Genomic DNA, 23,918 nt, shown 5'->3' with positions numbered 1-23,918 from the left:
ATTTGAGGAAAGTCACCAACACTAGTGGTTAATAACACTGTGTCGTATTTCAAAGTGTGTACTGAGTTTCTGACAGATTGAAAATGCCCAAGATCATGTTTTGGTTATTTCTTACATAATGAAGGGGGAGGGGGGAAAAGAATTAATCCCTCTGTTTTCAGAGACTGTAAATTGCATCTTGCACAAGCAAGTCTCATGTCAGGCAGTTTTCCCAAACCACAGTGCTATGCCAGTTCCTACAGCCAGGTCTCATAAAACAGACCTGTCAGCAGGCATGTTTAAAGCTGTCTGTCTCTTGGCAAAGTTTAGAGCTATGCTTCTCATCCAAGAGCATCCTCTTTCCTCTGGCATACCTCAGGCTGGAAAATTTGGAGAGCAGGGAAATGTATAGAAGGGCAGAAAAAGGATGTTGTATGTCTTTTCTACTGCTAGTGTGGTCATTCCAGCATCCCTGTGCACTAGAATTACTGACAGGCTTGAGTGGCAGAGGGGGTGTTCAAAGCTATAGAAGCTGGTTTTCTCATGATCTGGGTCAGGCCAGGGGAGGTTTGCAATTGGTAGGTTCTTAAACTAATTGCTAAATTTGGTCACCTTTTTTAGAAACTCCAAACCAGTATTTGTGGGTCCTGTGGAAATCAAATGGGAAAAATACCAGCTGGGCCACAAATTGAAAACTTTCACTTCTAGGTGGATTTCTTTTGGAGCATTCTTACAGTTTGGTCACATCCTCTCTATAGGAAAGCTGTGGAAAATGTAGGAGCTTTGGGTATTTTTGAATCTGGCCCTTGCTGAATTTGATGAAGCAAGTAATTTGTAGAGTTGAAATCCTCTTGGTCAGAGCTCTGTGTTCTGAATTGCTTCCATTTGTAAACAGCTGGCAGCTTCTGGATTGAACAGATGCAGTTTTGCCTACAAGGTGGGCTAGTTTCTCAGAGGGCTGAGAGTCAAGCTAGCAGAGGCTTCATAGGAGATAGCCACTATTTGCAGTCTGGCCCAGAAATTGTGAGATGGTGACTGAAGATCACAGAGCACAGGTGGAGTGAGCTGTCTTAATGAAAGATTGTTTAGGAAATCGGCAGCTGCTTCTGCATTGCCAGCTCAAAAGATGTAGCAGCCAACAATGCTCTCCTGCACAATCTCTTCCATAAAAAGTTATGCAAAATACATACTGCTTACTAAACACTGTGCTAGAAAGAAGGGAACTCTTACAGTACCATCACAGTGCTTCAGGGCTAATGGAAGTACCAAATCCCAACCTTTAAATTAGAGTGAACCTCTGAAATGAATGAGTAGTTGTGTTGAATAAGGTCCAGTTCTCCAGGTAAGTGTTCTGAGGTTTAAACTAGCTAATGTCAAAGACATGAGACTTGGGGTCATGTGAAAAAACAGTTTGTCCTACTTGTAGGTAAGATGGAGTAACACTTATTGGTCTAAGTCTGTAATCTTTCCTACACTGACTTCCTTCCTTCTGTGTCTTCCCCCCCCCTCCCCCTACCTTTGCCCTGCTTTTTCTTGTCAATGCTCTAAGTGTCAACAAGGGTTTGCAGCCAGTAACTGGGTTCAGCTGCCATTATGAAATGTAACATCCTTTGGTGATGCACAGCATTTTTTATTTCTGGCATTTGGTTTCCCAAGCAATGTGTTTCTCATTCTTTCATGGAGCAAAAACTTGATTGAGGGCTGCAAAGTGCAGCTAATTCCTATCTCTTCCTTTAGGAAAGATGGCTTCCAAAGGAGTGTCATGGTACCTGGCTGCATGACTTTTTGGCAGCTTAGATGGTCTTTTTCATACTTTAATGAAACAAATTGCTTCAGATGAACAGAACTTCTGGGTGCATGTTTTGTTTTGCACAGTAGTAAAGTTGGCTGATATTCTGTGCTGGCATTTCAAACCCAAAGTGTGTGATATTTACAAAGAAGGGGAGAGGGTGGAATACCACCGTAAGGTGCTTCCCTCTCTTGATGCTATTTCTAAACGTTCATACTGGTATTTAAAGGCTCCGTTTTGTCTCTGTAGTAGTGTGTGTGTGTTTATCCTTTTGTCAAGAAGAGAGGCAAAGTGGCCATTGAATTCACTGCACAGAAGCTGTACCAGCTCCTAGCTATAACAGGGCTTGGATTGACCTTTTGTGTGTCATGCCCTATTCCCAGAAAAGAATCAGACTAATTTCCACATTGCCTTTTCAAGGACCATTTTCCTGTTTGCTTTTAATCATCCTGACTGGTGGAACTTTCAGCCCTTCCTGTAAACCTCCATTAACAGCCTGGTAGAGTCCCTGTGCAGAAGCCACCTTTGGCTGCTTCAGTTGTGGTGTTCTGAATCCATCCCATCATACCTGCCGTCCCTGCTCTTGAGGGAGAGGGACTGAATAACTTGATTCGCTTCCCCAGAAAAATAATTTGGGAAAGCAAAATCGTGCATTACTGTCCTCAGAGTCAATACTGATTCTTGTGCTTCCTTCCAAATCTCCCTCTGCTGTCAGTACTTTTCTGGTGGCAAGGTGCCTGCTTATCCCACAGCATCCATGCTGCTTACCCAAGGCTGTATGTCTCCCTGGGGAGAGAAGAAGGGACAAAAATTAACCTTTTCTTCCCCAGCTGTTTACGTAACTTTGAATTCCCACCTAACTAAAACTGAAGTCCAGGTTTTGTTCTGCTTTCTGTGAAGGATTATGTGAAGTAAAACTGATGTAATGGTTTGAAACTGTCTCTCAGTAAATGTGTGGAATTCTTTCCACTGGTTTCTAATAAATAGTCAAAATGGCACTTTATTGATTGAAGGGCAATTAAAGGTTAAGTTGTTGGCTGCTGGCTGTACAACATATTGAATCTAGGTCTTTCTGTCTGATAGTGACAACAAGAATAGAGGCTGCAAAGCAAACCCGTTGGTTTTCACTCTACTTTAGCTAAGCTTCAGATCAAAATTTCTTGATGAAAATAACAAGTAAATACTGGACTTCTGAGGAAGGTGAGAATTAACTTTGCCAACAAGGCAAATGGCACAATTTTCAAAGATTTTAAGCACTCTTAGCACCCACTGAAATGCTCGTGCTGAGCATGTTTGCAGATGAACCTGCAAGTAGCACGGATGTTTTCCCAAAGTTGCTCCTGCTAAAACCACAGCGATGCAGCTGGATTGCAGCTAGGTTGCAAGTCAAATATGTACAAATATGAGTAATAGTCTGTGATTTATATTCTCTTACCTTCTCTCATCTTGCAGATGCACATGACAGTATCTTACCTGTCAGTATGCTGACAGCCCTTTCCATCTGTTGTCTTATTTTTTTGCACAGGAAAGAAGAATGGAGATTTGGACAGGAATTTTGATACACTTGATTTGCCTAAGCGGTCTGAAGCAGCAAAAGGTAATGCTAATGTTTGTGCTTTTGGAAATAACAAGTAGCATGGGAGCAGGAGGCTTTTAAAGGGGCTTGAGACATGAGCATATCAGGCTGATCTCTTTCTTTTGTATTCAGTTAATTGAAATAATGGATGTGTCAGTGCTTGCTGTTATCTAGTATTCAATATTCAAAGGCTGGATATAACCAGCTTTTATATAAAGCTGCTGAATGGGTGGAATCTTGTAGAAGCCCATCTGATTTGGTGTTAGGTGATTGTAACTCCATAGAGGGATGAGTTCATGTTCTTTTCCTTTCCTTTACAACTCCATTTGCAAATTGCCTGCGCTACATGTGAATGTGAGTTCTGAAATGCATTAGGTGAGTGTACATACCACTAAGGTTTTCCCTTCACTGGCATCTCTGTAGTTCTTCAGTGCTACAGTGAATTGGAGAGTGACAGCAGGGAATGAGTTCAAATCTTTTGTCTTTACTGGCAGTCTTCTCCTGAGTACAGTATTTCCCCCTGTCTGCAGTGAGCAGTACTTATAGTTTTCCAAAATCAGGTTGACAGAAAAATTTTTCTGCATTGCGCTATTGTATTTCAGCTCTGGCAGAGGTGAAATCTTTCACAAACAAGCTACATTCCCTTCCTGTAGGCATGGTACTCTTTTGTTAATTGGAGATTAGGAGATGATTTAGGATCTCATCAGACTTCTTACAGCACTAGACGGTGTTTTGAGACTTGCACAGATTTTCATTTGAGTGTGTGCAATGTCATCACAAAAGATTCAGCCATTGTCATGGCAACTGCTGCGGTGCCACCCTGTCAGCGCAGCTCTGCACGAAATGCTCTCCCACAGCACCTTCACCTTAGTGATCTGTGAATATCTGCAACTACCTGAGCATTCCTCAGAAAGAAAATCTTAAACTCTTCCTGCGTTACTTGTGCAATTTTAGAGTATAAAGAGACAGTGTGACTCAGTGGAGATTGTTGGACTTGGGATAGCGGAAGTATGCTGTTTAGCTACCTTTATCAAATCAACTGATTTGTGCTTCAATTTCCTTACTGTTAACTGAGGGTGGCAGCAGCAGAGGCCCTGTCTAGCATCCTTAGAGACGTACTAGTAGTCATTAATGGCATAATGATTACACGTGTGAAGTGTTGCATTCACTTAAATTCGTGGGCAGTGAAGCTCTGATATGCAAACTAATCCTAATACATGGATGGATCTAATCTATTTACAGGCACCTTTTTACAGTGGTACAGTTTCTAGGCTAATGCCTACACACTAATGTTAATGCACCTCTTAGAAGCTGCAATGCCATCCTGCTTGGAGAGCTCCAGGAAGCTTCTTAGTTCAAGGCTGGGCTTTGATTACATTGCAGAGCAAGGAAACATCCTAAGGATGGAGGAGAGGAATGCAAAATACAGCAGGGGCTTCAGCACTTTCATTCCTTTCTAAATGTGACTGGAATATAGGTGCCCCTAAAAGGAAAAGATGAAAATCTAAGATTTCTGTAAAGAATTGGATGTGCAAATTTCTTTAAGACAAAAATCTTTCAGGTGGCTTTGTCAATGGCAGAAGTTTTGTGGCATATCTGATGGGAGATATATCTGTCTCTCTGAGCTTACACAGCTCTACCATACTCAGTTGCTAGAAATCACACACTCCCAAAGAGTTTTTGTTTGACAATTTCAAGATACCCCTATTTAATGTAAGACAAATAGACTCTCATGCTAGGTAGATTAGGTCAGGAGATTATTCCCACAGCATTTTGAAAGAAGACCTTTGACATGGAAAAAGGCTTGAGAAACTACTTGCTTGTGTGCCAAGGCAAAAAATAAATTCAGTGATGCATATTTTGTTTCCTGCTAAGCATCTTGTTTACACAAGAGCTCCTGGATATTAAGGGTCTAACAAGTTTGCTGGAACTTTGAATTGTTGGTAAGAGAAGGAAAACAAAATTGCAGTTTTAAAACCCTTAAAAGCTCTGGTCAGATCTGTGCCATAGAGTATAATTGGCTCTGATGAGATCGGCTCTCAGCTGAAGCAGAACCTCGTTACCAAGATTGAAAAATCATACAAGTTTTAATGATCAAAAGCACTCAGTTTGAGTGACACAATGAAGTGCTATTTCAAAAATCAACAATTATAGATTAATCTCTTTCATGTATTATTAAAGCCATATTAAAGTTGAGTTTTCAGCTGGAATCTCTGTGGGCAAATGAAACTGCAGTACTAGGATTTGTTCATGCAATGCAGCAAATGAACACTGTAGTAGTTAACAAATACTGGGATGCAGATGCTTATCTGGTGTATCTAAAGATGAGGTTTCAAGAACTTGACATATACTCTTAAGTATGATAACTGAGATTAATTGATAATGTGCCTGTGGTTGCTTGAGAAAAGGTGGACTGGAAGCAGTGAAGTAGTTTCAGACCTATTCTCTATCATCTCTGGGAACTGCACTTGGTTTCCAGATGACTTTAGTTGTGGGAACCCCTGCGTGTCCTGTAGCTGAACATCATAAACCCATAAACTTGTAGTTTCCAGTTGGGATGTTGGGGCTGGTTAGTGTCTGTGTGGGAGACAGCTCAGGAGCACGTTCGTATCCTGAACAGTTCAGATGGGCTCATGAATTATTATTACCTTGTTTAAGTGCTATTAGTTTGGATTTTTTTCCTGAAGTGTGTTTGTCCTGGACAGAAATGAATGGATGAAGGTAATTCTTGTTTTTTTCAGAGTGATAAACTAGTCTCCTTTTCTTCTGATTGCATTTGGTTTTTTAATGGAAATCAGATTTTGCTGCAGCACAGCATTTGAGCAGCCCTGAAACCATTTCTAAGCCTTTAATAATTTTATGTGCTAGTCATTCTGGCAGGGGAAAGCTTCCAGTTCAGGGTTGTTATCTGTGGTAAACTGGATAATGTCAGATGGGAGAACTTGCAGTGCTTTCAGGAGCTGTCTCATCTTGATATTAAAAAATATATATATATATGTGCTGGCAGTGTCCAGAGTAGTGCTGTCCTCCTGAGGAGAGATTGTGGAAGAGACGCTTCTTGTTTCTTCCTTTGTTGAAAGGAGCATATTTTTTCTGATATTCAAAGAGAGAGAAGATAAATTTTGGAGGTAAGCGATAAGAGCTTGCACAGAGCCATATGAGAGGGAGCAGCACTGACAAGAAATTATGAATGTTGTCCTCTGGACCTTGCTAAATTTAGTACTTTCAAAAAATGCTGCTTCTCTGGAGGGGGGAAAAGTTGTCTTGCTGAAATCCCTTCCCCAATATAAAGTAGGTCACTGATGGTAGCGTTAGCTGTCTCCTCTGCAGCATGTCCTCTTCTGCGCTACCACAGTGCGAATGCTCATTTCTCCTGTGTACATATTAAATATATAGGATAGTGCAATCCCTTTGCTTGGCTCACAGAGTCCTTATTTCTGAGCAGGAATAGTGACAGGAGGCTCACGCATTGGGGGAGATCAGGATTAATCATATCTGTGCAGTGGAAAGCATGCCTCAGATGGCAGGCTGTGAGATAAGGTTTTCTGAAAAGAATCGAGATTGATATGTGTCAGCCCTCTGAAGATGTTATAAAGATTGTAACATTTAATCTTCCTGATGTGAAGGTGTTGGATTGTCTGCCCCTGTTCATCAGTGCTGGAACATGGGAGGAGGATGTCCAGAAGAGCAAACCAGCTTTTTACATGGACTCAGTGGATTATTCCTAATTAAATCTAGACTTATGTGCTGTTTGGTTTAAGCAAATGCTCTGGCTTCTTGTTTATGCACACATATAATGGCATAAAAGTAGATGTTCTGAGGTGTTAAGTTCAGCTATGTTTTCAGTCTAACTTATTAGGGAGTCAAGTGTTCAGCCAGAAGGAGATATGTGCAGGTGCATTTCAGCCTGATCAGTAGGCTAACTCATTCTTTCATTTAAATCAGTTTTTATTTATCTTTTCCATGTTGATTATTTAAACTTACTTCCATCCTCATGGGAACATAAGCTTAGGAGGAGTCAAGCAGAAATACTGAACAAGTGCTAAAGCTGCTTATAGTTGAACAAGTCTATTTTGTTGTAGCAGGGACCTCACAGAAAAGGTGAATTCATTTGAAAGTTCAGCTTTGTGTGTATGTACACTTACCCTGGTCAGCAGCCTATGTAGGCAGGGAATGAGATTTTGGCTGAACTTGTCAGCAGGTGAATTTCTTCTTTCTCCGTTATCTGTCGCTTTCCATGTAGCCTGATGCTGATGATAGATTTTTCTGTCCCAGAAGGTGAGTGTTTAAATTCACTTATAAATCTTTGTATTACTGCTCCAGGAAATTAGACTTCCTGGTACTGTCAGGGTAATGACTTCAACTTAGTAGATTACAAAAATGCCAGCAATTTGTCTTCACTAACATGTAGTGGGGGGAGAGAGGAGCTTCACTGAAGCTTTCCTCTGACTTCAGGTTTGTAATTAAGATTAGCTGCTGTTCTCATTTCACTGCTGTTTTAATTTGCTTTCTTTAAATCTTTACAAGTTGACTCAAGCACTCACCTGCCCTTTCCAGCTCCCTTCAATCATTAATTTTGATTGTCGTATTGTGAATAAGTGAGTAGAACTGATTGATTAATAGCACCATCCACACCTCTCCTGTGTCTGCTAGTGGAAATTGAGGTACTGGGAAGATCTCCTCTGTGAGAGCAAGTAACATGTTCTAGTATTAGTATCTTTTATGTATTTCATGCACATTATTGAGAATTGCCATCAGAATTTTTAAGTATCTCTTATTTCTGTTGCTTTACCAAGCAGAGGATTCATTTTGGCCCAGTGTGTTTTTCATATTTTACAAAGCAGTGAAAGATTTCTCATCTGTCCTCCAGTGCTTTGAGTCAGAGAAAATTTATTGCCTTGAATAGGAAAATTCCCATATGGAACCTGCCTTTGCCAAACTTTCTTCATTCCAGTACCTGTAAATTCTCATTCTTTTTCCCAACACCTGCAAGGAATTCAGAACAGGCACCTGTGATTTTTCTTTCTTTGCATACACACTGTTTCCATAGCAGACTGCTAATTGTTCTGGTGTACTCCACTTTTATTGTCATCATCTTCTGCAATTCTTATGTTGAGCCACTTGTTTGTTCAAAGCTGGGTTGAAACGTGACAGTTGCTTCCCCTGGCCTGCTGAGCTCTGCTCTGCAGGTGGAAACTCCTTATTTGTGGTCTTTATGGATCTGTTAAACTTAATATTGTAGAACATAAATTTTAAGTTTAGGGATGAAACTGAAGGATTTGAAAATCTTACAGGGAGATGCCTCTGGAATGTGAATTGGAGGTCTGGGAGTACTATTATGTCTTTTGTCTTTTTTTCTGCCCTAACGTATCTTCTTCCAATTAAACGAATGAAATAGCTTCTTGTTTTCTTAACATGATAACTCAAGCAATTCAAACTGGTATCAAGTGTATTATTATGGAACAATGATTATTTTTGTTTTAAGTAGAGTGGCCTAAGCCTGTGAGAGTTGTAGTCTATACTGACATACTGTGCCACCTTTTGTGTTCTAATGATGTGTGCACTTCTTGCATGAAGCAGATACGGAGAGTGTTACTCATTTAGCATCCTGTCACCAATAGTTAATTTGATAAAACTTCGTTAAAACAGAAAATCATTCAGGTAGGAGTGTTGCTCTTTTTACATAGGTTGTGTTTTTAGAGAGTCTCTGTAAACTCTAGATGAGGGAAGCAGTGATGGGTGATAGTGACTTACCTACAGAGATGAGGTGTTTTTCTTTACTTCTGACCCAATCCTATTCCCAGTACATACTCCAGGGTACCAATAAGGAAACTTGCTGTAGGATTGTACCTGATAAAAAAAAATGTTTTGCAGTTCTTGCTTGAGAAGTTTTATGTTGACCATCAAGGCAGGAGAAGGAACGAGTGGAAGATCTATCTTGCTTTTCAGAGACAGCTTTGGACACTGAATAAACGCTGCTTATTTGTCATGATGCTTCCTGTCACTAGCGAGTCTCAGTACTTGCTGCCTGTTGCCAGGATCAGTTGGTTCTTTATGGTATGTTTGTGTCAGACCCATGCAGAGCTGCTGGACTGCATTGCTAAAACAGTCCTTGTAGTTAGTGATTCACAGTCTTGTCTTGTGATAAGCTCACTGTGCTGTACAGATGTTGCATAAAATAAATCATTAGCACAACTCTTGAGGATTGTTCCTTCCTTGTTGCATTAGGGCAGGTAGTAAGCCTTGAACAGCTTGGCCTTTGAAGGATGTTGTCCATGGAATGACCTCTGTTTCCTTCTACATAACTCATAGCATAAGGTTTTAAAAAAAAACCTAAAATAATCCCTGCCTTTGTGGAGCAGGTATTGAACTGGCTTTGAACTAGCTGAGCAGTTAATGCAGCAGATTTTCACCACATAGTGTGGTTTACCTGGCAGGTACCCATGGTGAGAGATTGTCATGCATGTCATTAAACACCAGCAACTAGACAAAAATCTTTCAGGCTTTTATCTTGGTGCATGCTGCAACAGGACTTTGACAAACCTGTAAAGAGCACAGTTATGGTTTTGTATTGTGTTAAAATGCTAGAATCTGGATTTAATAAAACAAAGTGCACTGTTGCGTATGAGTCAGCAAACCTTTTTGGTGGGAACTAAGTTATATCACTGAGCATCCAAGGTTCTCTTATTGCCTGCTTGTTTTGTTATGTTACTATTAATTTCTAGGCCAATTAGGGTTTTCAAGTGCTACATCCTTTGAGCTCTCTCTTGACACACAGGTGACTTCACTGCTGTTTGTAGTTCAGCAGTTTACCTAGGTATGGCAAGGTTTGTCAACCACTACAATCATTTGTTATCCACTGGTCTATGCAGGCATTGTCTTAGATCAGCACTGTACTGAGGTGAAAGATAAAGGTCTGCCTTCTCTGTAGTTTGCTGTCATTGGTGGGTTTGATCACTTTCATTCGTGTAGACATTTAATATTGTATATTTGTGGTAAGTTTTGCAGGAATATTCAGATATCAATAAGGACCACAGCTCAACCTTGCTTTTCTCAAGTGTGTATGACCTTTCTGAATTCTGCCACCAATTCTTTTCACTTACTAATATGATTCTGTCCTACAACACTCTTTCTTTGGAGACTGTGAGGAAACACATATTGCTCTGGGAGAAATACTAATGATATGACTGAACCCTACACAGTAACTGTACAGTAGTGCTGCTGGGACTCTCGCAGCTCTGCTCTTTGTGGTTTAGTCATTCCACCAAATCATGTGAAAGGAATTTGAGACTGTTACAGGACCAGCTCTCACTCTGGTATTATCTGTCAGTTCAGGAATGTGAAGAGTAATTTTGGCTTTGCTTTCTGGTAATTGCTACCATGTTTGTCAAATTGTTGTTCTCTTGCTTCTGAGAATGCCTCGATGTTGCAGCTCTGATCTGTGTTTCCCAGTCTCTGGCTTTGTTCATGGGGGTTTCCAAGAAAAAATTGTATTTACAGGTGGGACAGGTTAGACTCCTGGTAAGGTGAAATGGCATTTGTGGAACAGAAAATATCTTGCAGCTGTAGCAAGGGGAAGCACAATATTTGTGTGGCCTGACTATCCTATAAATTGCCCAGTTAAGAGATGTACTTTTGTGTCAGGAAGATTTGAGTTAAGAACTTGAAGCGTGCTGCTGTGTGGAGGACATATGCAGCCAGTGTAAACTGGGGAAGAAATTTTTGAACTGTGATAATTAAATGTCACTAATGCCTTCTCCACCTCCAATATGGACACTTCATAATGTGAATGGCTTTTTCAGTTTTAGGTTATGTAGCTTTGATGTTTAAGCCCGAGGGAGCAGTGGAAAACAGCTGCTGGGATAGGGAGGGCAGGAGGAATTATTGCAGTGATATGAAGATCTCTTTCAGCTCTACATTTGTACGGATTTGAGAACATGAAGCTTTTCATGAAGTCATAAGGTGGTTGTTCTTGTCCATCACTTCTTGGCTCTGTTGTAATTTGTTTGCCTGTTGATCTCCTCTTTTTCCTTTTGTCTTCTAACTCTATCTTAACAGCTAGAGGTCACATGCAAGGTGAGTTAGGAGGGCCGCTTTCTTTCTGACTTGTTTTGAATTCTTCCCTCTGAATGAGAAAAATCTGACTCACCTCTAAGGTGAATCAACAGCCACAACTATTGCTCCTCTTTATTCTTTTCTTGCATTCTTTCATGTTCAATGTTCCTCATTGGAGAGGAAGAGCTGGCAGAAGACAAGACTCTCCCACTCCACCTTTACACGTTTTTTTTCACCTGTGATTCTCATGGGACTAGAAAATAACTCCAGTAGTCAGCTTCTAGCTCCTTCTTGCCTGAGGCTGATAACCAAGAATATAGATCTGTTATAATAACTAGCAGCATCTTCAAAAGGCAGGAGTCCCAGGTGGTAAATTCCCTTTCCAACTTGATGTGAATTTGTGGCCAAGTTATGAATGCACAGAAAATGAGACTTATGCATGTGGTTATAACATCTTAAACTAGAACAACCTATATATACTTGCACAATAAAGTAGCCTATGAAAAACTAAACAGCAGGAACTCCACTTAAGCACATGGAAATTACAGCAGCTACTGAGAAGATGGAATGATCTGGAGCTTCAGCAAAAGACAGAGCTGAAAGTAAGAAAGTCTCATTTTTGCAATCCAGCATTGCTGCTGTCTTGCTGAGTGGCCTTAGGCAAGTTAATTGCATTCAGATCCGGGGCTATAGTGAACTCGTTTGCAAAGTGTCTTCTACTGCCTCTGCCTTCACTAAAATAATTACTGATAGTTTCACTGCTGCTGTGATAACCAGTGCAAATGGAGTGTGCATGATCCAGTTGTAAAAACAGCAGAATTTTGCCAAAGTCTTGTGTGTCACAACTGTTGTTAGCACCACAGTGACAAAAAAATCAAATAAAACCAGAATTTCTGTTAAAGGGGTGGATGGTAGTGCCTTGCTCCAGTGGGATGTTCTGTGAATGGACTGAGGAGCTCATATTAGAGTATTTCAAAAATATCTAATACTATGACTTGCTTTGTATTCTTACTATGCACATTACACTTAGTGTGCATTTTAATGGAGAAGTTCAACTGTATTATTTATGATGCTTGTATAGATAGGCACATACAGAAACCAACACGTAACTCAAGATCTTGGCAAGTTTTACAGCCCAGCTACAACATTTGCTTTAGTTATAGCAATGTGCGCTCTCTGACAATGCAGGATCTTAACCCTTCAACCGCTGACTGGATTCTCATATCCATTATACTTGGGTAACATTTCTGATGATAAAATAGTTAATGTTGGAAAGTGATAGATGTCATATCTTTTCCTTTTTACAGCCTTCCCTGTACTGTTTGCCTGAGCCAAGAATGGTTAATACTAGTTTTTTCCCTGTTTTAGTTTGTGCATGTTTTTGCCTGTCTCATTTAGCATTTCTGTTCTACAAGCAATTCTGATTGTTACTCTAAAATAGAATGCCTGTTATTACAGAGCATAGCTCATTCTATGGATGCTGCTCACGGACTGTTTATAAAATGACAGTGTGCCACAAAAGTCTGCCAGGAATAAAAGCAGCAGTTGGTGGGGATGTGTTTACCCCACATAACTGCCTCAGTCTTGGGACTTAGTCACTGCAGTGAAAAACTCCATCCATCACTGTTGCATTATGTCAGATTTTCTGCCATGCCATACTCCGTTTCAGTTAAGAGATAACAATGAAAGCCCAGAGACTTCCCCATTCCCCTTGCCCTCCTTTTAGCATGAGCGTAAAAAATTAGATGATAATTTGAAGAGGGGTACGGATGGGAAAGTTCTCCTGGTTGCCTCGCCATTGTTACTGTGAAGTGCAAGGAAGAGGAGCACAGCTTCTGTTGGAATTTAGAGATGAAATTTCCTGTCAAAATCAATTACAAAAACCTTGTTGCACAAAGTTACGGTTGTCTCTAGTGTCCATCAAAAGTACGGCAGCAAAGTTCTGCTGACGAAGCCACTTGACAAGTTAAGAGAACAGCAGAAAGTTTCAGAACAGCTGAGGCAGAAAAATAGTGTAATGTCGATTTAAATCCCTTGCCAGATTTCCCAAAATAGTGTGTGCATAAGTAAAGGAAGTAGTTATGGCTCCAGGTGAGTCTTAAAAAGGCTGTGCCTTGAGGAGTAATAGCAATGTGGATAAATTTCTCACAGGCCTGCTTGACTCAGATGCTGTCAGAACTCAACACTAGACAGGCATCTCTTAAATCTTCCTTAAAGTGTCTGTCAGGGGTGCTCCGGCTGTCCCGTCTGGTATTCTTTTGCCCACAAAAATGCAGACTGGTGCCCTGTAATTAAGCGTTGAAACAGGTTCCTCAGGGAGGTTTTGAAGGGTTCTCTATCATTGAAGGATTTCAAGACCTGACTGGACACTGGCATAAATAACTTGGTCTAAATTCAGCCCTGAGCCTGCATTGAGCAGGAAGCTGGCCCAGGTGACTGTAATTGTTCTGTGTGACTCTTGTTAAGTGATTACAAAGTCAGCCAAAAAAGTCTGTCTGCAAAAAACCAACAACATGGGGTTTGTTAGAATCCATTTTTTTCCAAAACAACTTAATCTGTGACATCTAGCCAGGTGAATCAGGTGGGAAGAAGAATGAGAAAGCTGATTTGCCAGTGGAACCTGGGAAAGGAGCATATATGCAAAATATATCTTAATAGGTGGATCTCAGTTTGATTTTATAATGCATACTTTCTCTGGTGCCAGCACAGTAAACCATGGACTTCTCAACACTATGTTAATCAGTCTCTGAGGGTCTGCTTACAATGGCTAATGATGGGGGAGAGAAAGGGGAATAAAAATGAAATAGTTGTGCAATTCTGAATTAATTGCTAATTGAGGTACTAGAGACCAGGCAAAGAGGCCTTCCTTATAATGCAGCCGGGACAGGGGAGGTACATAGCAGTAAGGAGGCCAGCATTTTTTCCACTTTTGCTTGAACAGTATTTATTATACTTAATGGGGAGCTTTAATCATGGAGTTAATCTAAAAATTAAAATAAACTGGACTGTCAAATAACCTGTGCATTCTAAATTGCAGAAGTCACTGATGCTCATTAGTCAGACTGAAGCTGCAGTCGTGTTTTGCACAAAAGCAAATAAAAAGAATCACAAAATTAAGACCTCTGTTTTCTCAGCATTAATTTCTAGTGTGGTTACCTGCACAGCTGCTGCAGTCCTATTATCTGACTCATTACTTTATAAACCACTTTCAGTGATGTTGAATGTGAAAGCTGCTATATAAAGTCTTATTTATTTTGATAACCCTGAGTGCTCTGCACAGGCTTAAAAGCTCCCCCCTTCTCTAACATGACAGGGGAATCATATGACTTAATGTGCCATGTACCTATAACCGTGGATTGTAGGAAAGTGACCTTGAACTGAGAGGCAGGCATTTTACGTTATAAAGCAGACACTTAAATTTACCTGTCAGTCGGAGGCGGGGGAATCTTACATCTGCATGGTTTAGAAAGCAGTGTCAGTCCAACTGTTCATTGCTCTGAACCCACTGAGGGTTTGATTGCTGACCAGGCATTTTAAGGTGATCAGTGTGAATGTTGATCAGTGTGTGATAGAAAGAAGAGCATTTTTGTTTCAACCCTGAATTTTCTGTGTCTTGGTCATAGGGAAATTTGGAATTCTGTAATAGCATGACACATCCTCTGTCTCTTTAGGAACAGACCGTGATTCAGGCTTCTGTGGAAGGAGGATATGTGATGAGCAGTCCTTCTACCTCATGTCTGGTTTGGTCATGTTTTCCGTGCTTTGGGGTCTCCGTACTTTACTGAATATATTGTTGCTTTTGTAGGAGACATTTAGAGCAACGTCGCATTCTCTTTCACCGGTAGCCTCAGTAAAGTGTAAGTACCAAACACACTGTGACAGTCTACTGAAATAGGCTGAGTCTAGATAGGCAAGATAGAAAGAGTGTGGGAGGGGAAAGGGGGACACAGACCGCTGAAGTGAGAGTGCAGTTACATGGCATTTCAGTGGCAGATTTGGGAACAGGGAGGAGGTTTTCTGATTTCTAAAGCAATGTCTTTCTTGCTGGCTCATGCTAACAAGCCACCTAGAAAGCCCATTCCATTTGGACATGTCATATCTTCTTATCCCTCACATACAAAACCAGGAACAATATTTAATGAGTTCTGTTTTGAGACCTCTAAAATCATGAAGAGCACATCTGTAATCATGATTATTGCATCTTGCCCTGCTGAGAGCTTAAAAATGATGAGCAAGAAAGGCATCTCCTAAGACTCATTTAAAATATGAGCAGGCAAGAATAAGATCTAGAGAAAGGATTTGCCTTAACGGGAGCATCCCCAGTGACCTTTAAACACTTAGAAAATCGAAAGTCTGCATTCTTTTCATATGCAGGTTTCCTACTTCCCTTTTTGGGATGCTTTGTGCATTGAGTCATAAAACGTCCTAGTGATCACTACAGAGCACAAAGGCAACTTGCAGATGTGTAAGAGGAGAGATGCGAAACGTTGAGGATGACTGAGCTGTTAGTTGCATTACAGCATGCTTGGGATTTCTGAAGGAATGAGAAAGTGCGTGTTAGGAGCATGAGACCTAATCCCATTTATACAATTAAATGAGCACTGCTTTCAGGAGAGTATTTACCTTCAGGTTAGTGCTAGTGTCTAAAATTAAAGACTTGATAAAGGCATGTGTGACTTAGATTTGGGTGATTCTTCAAGGTCTTGGTTAATAGATAAATCTTGACAAGCAGGTCCTTGCCAAATCCTACATACCTGCTTGTTGAAAGCAATGCTGAGATTAAACCCACTGAAATTAAACGTCATTGGCAATTCTCTATGTGGATGGATCCCAGTTTCCCTGAAACACTTAAAATTTGGTGCCACTCCTCTCACTGCAGCCTGGACACTTCTTTCTAGATCTAGCTATGGACACAGATGGCCCATGAGAAGCCATCAGGGCATTCATAACACTGCCTTGCATATGTGAGTGGTTAGAAATAGGTATAGATAGTAACATGATAGAAATTTTGATACTCTTGAGGAAGTACTTCACCTTATTTACACTTACACTGACCTTTTCAGAGTTTTCTATAGGCATGAACAACCTCCACAGTAAATGTCAGCTTCTGCTTAGAATCTTTTATGAGTAGTCTTAAGCTTAATTTTTCATTGCATAGTATTCCTGTAAGAAAGCTGCGTTGAAATTGAAAACTCTCCTAAAAAAAGTGGCTATTGGGTGAGAAATCTTTTCACTATTTTAGCAGTGATGAAGAGTTTTCAAAGAAGCTGTCAGAGTTGTTTGAGGTAGTTTCTGTTGTGGCTTTTTAAAATTTCTCCTATGACTTTCTGGTGGTTTGTGAATATGGACCATTCTGGAGGGTGGTAAAGATGGAACAGGCTTCACTTGGATGCTGTGTAATGTTCCCCTGTTGCCTCTTGAAAAGTGTGCTTCCTGTTTTTGTTTCAGCCAAGCATCTCACTCAGTGCTGCACGCTGAGGCCCCAATTCTTTTTCTGTTTCTTTTTCCTTTATTTTTTTAACTTGCAAGTGAATTTATTTGTGGTTATAAAATAGCTAAGGACTCAGAGAGCTATTTTTCTCCAGGTAATGTTGTCTTATCTCACATTCTGGTCTGAATTTAAGGCTTATAGCAAGGTCCGTGTTGTTAGGAAAACTATAATTCTATGGGCAGAGCTGGTTTTGTGTCAGTTCTGTGTGTGATTATCAGCTATTGAGACAGTGCATCAAACAGCAGATACGTTTACATCTAGTAGAAGCTCTCCTTATTTTCTAATAAGCAGAAAGGAGAGTACCCCTTCACTCCATACCTCGAGGTGGTACGTCCCAGTGCATTCCAGTTCAAATGAAGGAGGAGCAGTAACATCTCTTGCTTCTCACCATCTGTCCCTGCCTGGATACAGTGCTTTGAGGATGGGTAGAAAATCTTTGTTCTTCAGGGCATTAAGGTTTCTGTCCTGTGCTGAAATCCATGGAAATTAAGCACCCAGATATTGTACCTTGAAAACCTGGGCTGCCAGGTCTATTTTTTGTTAGAGAAGTTGAAGAAAATCTTCTGTTCATGCTGCTTCTGCTCTGGCCTGACATTTATTTGACATTGAATAGATCATACTCTTTTTCTTGGGTGCTTGGGAGATACTTAAATTGCCTGACAGCAGCATCGTGACTGTAATTGAGACAGATTAGATGCACTGGGCTGCCTTTGGGTGTGTGTGGCAGCTTTCATGAAATGGCAAGAGGAATTGAAACCCACTTTTGACTTTGGAAGCTGTAGCAGGAACTAATTAACAATTTCGGGACACAAACAGGATTGGAGGAAGTGTTTGGGTTGGTGTATAATAAATTATTTAATAACATGAGGGAGTCTTTCCATATGGCACTTACAAAATGCCTATAAAGGCAAGATTGCAGAACTGTGCTTGTAATGAACCAAACAGGCTTCCATTATCAGTCCTGGTGATTGGGAATAGCTGACCTTTCATTTCTCTGGGCTAAGAATGGACCTGCTAGCTTCTCAGCTTGGGTTCTGATAACCTTTCCCCCAAAAGGTTAGTTGTTTATATCCTAATGTTTCTTTCCTAGTGGGAAGTGTTTGATGTTTCAGTGAGGGTAGGTCCACTGGAGAACAGACAGATTTATTCTTCATCTTTGAGGAATTCAAGCTGTGGAGCTCTGCCTTCACTGCATTAAGCAGACAGCCTCTAACAAGCAACTGCATTGATATGAATAACCAAATACCTCTGTAATGGCTTATGACCATTTAAAGACTTTATATAAAAATCATGATGAGTAGTGGAAGTATAAGTAAACTTGGTGAAGCTTGAGTAACCCAGAAGGAAGCTTTCAAATTGGCTTCCAAGCATAGTTCAGCATGCATGAGCTCTGAAAGATTTGTTTTTTTTCTTAAGTTGTTTTTCCCTTGGCACTGAAGATAAAAATGAGACAGGCTGTGAAGGGGAGAACCTGACAGGTGCCAGCCCAAGTGGAAATACTGTCTGTCGATCCTCGTCTGTCGCAGCTCTAAGCAGTGCCCATAGATGATACATCCAAATGCTTGTCAGGAGCTCGTGAGCTTTCAAACCAGAGCAGAAAGTCCCTCAGCAGCAGGGCAATGTTTTGAAGCTCAGCCAGTGGAAACCCCCATAGTCCCATACCTGACAAAGCAGTCCTGTTTGTGTAAATTCCCAAGTGATGGAGCATTTGGGTTTGCCTTGCTGGTTAAGATTCAGTGCCAGCATCCCAGCATATAAAGCCAGAGAAAGGCTGATCACACCTAGGCTGTAGGTCCCTCATGCCCTGACTCATCACAGGCCTGGTGGAAAGAAATTGTATCCATGGAGGTCTGGAGGAACGTGGCTGCTGCTTCCAGGCAAAGCAGTGCCCACATGCTGCAGGTCACCCCCCAGCACCAGCCAGGCTGCCAGGACCACTGGCAGCTGCCTTCTTGTGGCTGCCAGCTCTGCAGTACCACCACGCGGGTGGGCAAGTACAGTGCTCCCCAGTCAGACAGTGGGGTCCCACCTGATGCTGGAACTTATGGCTTTGGTCTGTAAAGCACTGCGGCCTCTGTTTCACTCCACAGCCCCTCATGAGCTTTGATTTACCTGCCTACTATGTCAGATATAGGTCATGTAGCAGTGGGGAAGGCATTTAGTGGGACCATACACAGCCTCATGATCCAGTAAATTTCATAGAGCCTCTCTTGGAGACAGGAAAGAAGATACTTACAAGGAAGAGTTTTCTGTGCTTTTTCCACCTTTCTGACATAACTTGGTACTTAATGGTACTTAGTGTGGATATTTCAAGTAAGTAAGTGCTGCCATGTAGGGTTTTTCATGTTGCCATGCAGCTGCCTGCCATAGTGGGTTTTTTTCCCCCTTTTCTGTGCTTCCCTACTTGCTGAGGCTTTCTGGCAGTAAGTTTTATAAAGCTGTTCACCATCTAAACCATTCTGAATCATGTCAGAATCTTTAATAAAATAAATTTACTTAAGTGGCATGTGGAGCCATGGCTCCTTTTGCAGTAAGCTTTTCTCTGCAGACAGGTTTCAATGACTGAGCTGGGAGGAAGCTAAAAGCTCATTAGCTTCCTAGAGTCAGAGCAGCTGATTGGCATCTGGAACTGCAAAGCTGAGTTTTACAGGGGCTTGAGGCCAAAAAAGAGCAATTTGGAACACATGATCCTTAGTTAAACACACACCAAAGACCAGAGGAAAGAAAATGGTAGGTCCAGGCAGCCACAAGTCAAGGGAAGGAGTCCCTTAACAGTGCTGTTGATTTTCAGTGATGACTCTAGTTCTGAGACATTTTTGTGTTACGAGGCTCTTGTACTTGTTAAGATACTAACAGCAACACATTGTGGTTTATGACTAGACATAGCTGTGGTGTGATTTTTTTCTTTTTTTTTTTTTTTGATCATTTTTAATGGGCTTTCCTTCAGGGAATCACTGAGTGTATCCCTCTTTAATAAACACACTTGATGCAGTAAGCCTTCTGATGGTCGGGCTGGACATTGAAGCCTCTGTGCAAGTAATGGCATTGCAAAGATTCCGTCTCAGACCTGTTCAGCTGCACCACGTAGCAGCTGTGATCAGGAAAGCAGTAGAATGTTTTACTGAGCTGGATATGGATTTTTTTTTTTACCTGATTTTGATTTCTTTAGTTTAAGAAAAAGTCCCTCAAAACACACATATTCTGACACGTATCCATGAATGTACAGTTGCAAAAAACACATTTGTTTATATAATGTGAAAAGTATTAATTTTCTTCAAGTTCCCAATCCTCATTAGCTTTGCCAGCTGTTTCTCTATTTCTTTTGTTCCTTTGGGAAAGCTTAGTTAAATGGAAAAGGCTTGCAATACGGCCCAAAAGCAGTGAATTCAAGCCCTACTAAGGCAAAGAGGAAGCAAGTTCCAGCCTGGAGACTCCTCCATTTAAAAGCTTTCCCCATTAAGAAGAGAGGTCCATTTTTTTCACACCTCTTGTATCAAGTGAGACTTTCTGTAGCATCACTTTGTTACTGCATCTTTTCAGAGTTTCAAATAGGGAATGGTCTTTGGCTGTGCTATGGGTTTATATTGCTGTGGTGTCCGCATATGTTCTTGGCATGTGCTTGCAGCTCTGAGGACAGTCAGTTGACACTTCCCTGAGCTTCCACATCATCTACTGGTGTAACTGGCACAAATGCCAGAAGCCAGACAAGCCAGAGGGGCACAGTGTTCTCATTTCTAGTGTGGATTGTGCAGTCCTTGCTATTGCTCTCTGTGGCTGAAAAGGAGGGGTGGCAAAATAGAGCTGATGGGTGCCATGAACAAGGAGACATCCCTCAGGGCACATGAGCCGTCACCAAGTGCTACCATCTGGGTCCTTTCAGGGAAGAGAAGGAAAACAAGTCAGTCGTGTAATTCTGGGCTCTCGCAGAGACAGGAACAGACATGTCAGAAGCACCCGTGGTCAGTAGTAGCAGCAGCAGCACTGAAACCTAAACGGATAAGCATGGACATTTGGCCTTGTCTGCTGTTGTTCTAGTATTTCTGTTACATAGCAGATAGCAGGGAAACATGATAAGTGACATGCTTAGTATTGATCTTGTGTGCAAGGGCCAGGCTGCTGTCTGTTTAAGACGTCCCTATTGCAATTCACATTGTTCCTGTGCCTGCTGTCCTTTTGGCTGTTAGGAGGTATGAGACCTACCTGAAAGCTTCAGGAAGACACTTCCCTGGAGGCAGCAGGCAAGACTGTCCATATCTAGGAGCATTTGCATTGCTGCTCTCCTGGCATATTGATCCACCATTAGCAAGATCACAAGCCTGCTAAACCTCATCTGTCTTCTTTCTTAAAATAGAGACAAGGGTAGAGCAACCCCTAAGACTACCAAAGACAGGATTTCTCCTGATTTCTCATGGTAAGGCAAGAGAGTCTTCGTGCCCTAGTTTAGTCTCAGGTGTGCCTGTGCTACGAGCAGTACAGGACCCTTGCACTGTATCAGTGTCAACAGCGTCACACTGTGAAACCCTGCAGAGCTGGCAGAACTTTGATGCCAATTAGTTTGCTATTCACTTGTGTATGTGAGCCAGGATTTGGAACCAAATCCCATCCTGAGATTTTGCAGTGGGGATGCAGGGCCTGGGCAGCATACTGGGAGCTTGCGAACACTGTGGTGATCTGGTTATGGGAAAAGGGGAACCTGTACTTCCAAACATATCATATTTTATATGTAGGTCACAAAGCAGAGACTCCAGTGTATGTTTTGTGTATGTAAGAGAGGGTGAAAATGTTATTTAATGTTTGATTCTTAGATATAAATTGCATTTCAAAACAGACTTTGGTTTTGCAGTAACATGATTGTCCTATTCCTTTAAAAGAAAATGCATTAAATTATCACTGTGAAGTAAAGAAAAATAACTTTGGATCAGAGAAACTGGCAAGAGAGCAAGTGTTAACATTTTGTGTACTGTACTTGGTGTCTCCAAGGTCAGATGCAATTCTTCTAGGACTGGGGTAAGGAAAGCTATTTACATGAGCCATCCATTTTAATCATGCAGCCGAAAGGATTAATGTTAACTTTGGGTCCAAGGCATTGTTGCTTATAGCAATGGTGTTTCTCAAAACCAAGCAAAACCATTGCCAAAGGTGACCTACAAATGCTTAAATGTGCTGCAGTTCACCCAGGTGCCTCCTGTGCCTTTTGGTGGAAACATTTAGCACCTCTCTTTTCTCCTGCATCAGCCTGGCTGCTAGGTATGCCCTGCCCTTCAGTAACAGCACGTTCCCCTTTTGAACTAGTAGCTTGGATAGTGCTCTAGTTAGCAGCAGCAGCTTTCAGATCCTTATTAAGTATTGGTCCTCCAGAGCCTTCACTGCTGATTAGTGACGGAGGAGAGAAGGTTGTTAATGGAACATCTGCAGTTGCCAAGAGACTTAGCTACATATGCTTGAAAAAAGGCTTTGTTATTGGGCAGGGTGTCAGATGCTGTTGGGAGAAATGCTGCTTGCAGGTCCTTTGGAAAGGGAAAGCTGTATTAGCTTTAAAATGTCTGCTCACAGCAAACAGAAGTGCTGGAACTCAGACAAGGTCAGAATGGGTTTTATTTAATTGAACCCTCTCTGTTGAATTGTGTATTCTTTGAATATGAAGTGGAATATAACCAACCTCTTACAAAGCACTTGCTGTTAGAGAAGTTACTTTGACAACTCGTGGAGCTTGGGAAATATAAAGAATAATAGAATAGGAAAAAAGGGTTTGCTTTCCCAGATATCCTTATATCTCCTGCTCTGCCTTGCCCCCCCCATTTCTTTTCCCTGCTGCCTTTCAGTCTTCCGTGCAGTCAGCTCAGCTCCTTGTATTGGTTTTCTGCATACCTCCACACTTGGTAGTGCTGCTAACAGTCCTGTTACATCCTTTGGGGCAGGGGATTGCTTGCTCCCCTTTGTAACTAGCGTGCCATTGTTGCTTTCATTGTGGGAGTACATGGTAAGCTGGGAAGAGTATGTAATTTTAGAACTTGTGTGTGACTTAGTAGATTAGTTGGAAAGGTCACACATTGTGGTGTTCATTTTCTGACTAGAAAAACTCCTCTTAAACATTCCCTCAAGCCTGATTTGAGTCTCATGTGTCCCATATTATTCTGGTTGTTCTTTTCAATACTTTTCAAAGGCTGGTCTGTCTGTCTGTCTTTAGAGTTCCTGCACAGCGGTGGATGCTGCATTCATGATTGCATCCCTGCAGTAAGTGTAATACCTGTCCTGACTTGTGCTGTACCTTGAAGTGAAAGCTATAGGGACTACTCAGAACTTTCCACCTCTTATTTCTTCTTCATTCGTTGCAGAAATTTGCTATGCCTCTGTGATACGACATTCAGTACTCTACATGTATCTGCATTGAGCTGCATTCTCCATCAGTTATTCCAAGCATTTGGCGCTGTTGGAGCTGGCTGCATTTTCGCTACTGTTAAGCCTTTCAATTAGAAGAATCTTGCAAGTTTGTGTTGGCATTCAAGCTGCTGTGTGCCCGGGTGCTGCAGCACAGCATACAGATGGAATGGAGCTGATGGGCTGGGTTTTTTTAAGGATTTGATTACTGTTTTTATAAAAGTAACCAGTTGCCTCCCCCCAGTCTTCTGTAAATCCATACTGCAGGGAGAAGAGTTACTGGAAGGGGAGGGTTGATCTGCAGCACTGGTTTCTTGCTTACGTGTTCTGAAAACATTTCTATAATAAATTATTCTGAGCTCTGGTTTACAACTGTTTAACTTGCAAACAATGAACTACACAGGCTGTAATGAAGTTACCAACCTGCTGTTGGCAGAGGGCAGGAGGGCAAGATCTGTGGAGCTTTTCTTTCTTGCAGAATCACATTGTTCATTTCTTTTACTTACGTGAGCCTTTACTTTTTGGTTTTCTTCTTTTTTACCGTTGTTTTTTTCTTTTGGCTCCTAGTCGCTCAGGGTGCTGCTTGCTTATCCTACAAAGTCTGTTAGTAGATGACCTTGCGGAGAAGCTGCAGTTTGGGCTCCTCTCGC

At 41.4% G+C, this 23,918-nt stretch overlaps 1 protein-coding gene across 10 annotated transcripts in view; it reads left to right on the top strand.

Moving 5' to 3' along the window:
* Positions 1 to 23,918, top strand: part of ARVCF (ARVCF delta catenin family member) — a 277,932-nt gene that overhangs the window by 230,932 nt on the left and 23,082 nt on the right. For all 10 annotated transcript variants that reach the window (XM_061370845.1, XM_061370841.1, XM_061370839.1 and 7 more), the window contains one exon: positions 3,294 to 3,365. In XM_061370845.1, the coding sequence (XP_061226829.1) occupies positions 3,294 to 3,365 (72 nt within the window). The remainder of the gene's footprint in view (positions 1 to 3,293; positions 3,366 to 23,918) is intronic.

The sequence above is a fragment of the Neopsephotus bourkii genome, unplaced genomic scaffold (genome assembly GCF_033783945.1).
Source record: "Neopsephotus bourkii isolate Nb327-2 ecotype Australia unplaced genomic scaffold, CSIRO-AGI_Nbou_v1 NB_1542, whole genome shotgun sequence".
Lineage (NCBI taxonomy): Eukaryota > Metazoa > Chordata > Aves > Psittaciformes > Psittacidae > Neopsephotus > Neopsephotus bourkii.
Note: the sequence above shows the minus strand (reverse complement) of the source record. Positions and strands in the feature narration are given on the sequence as shown.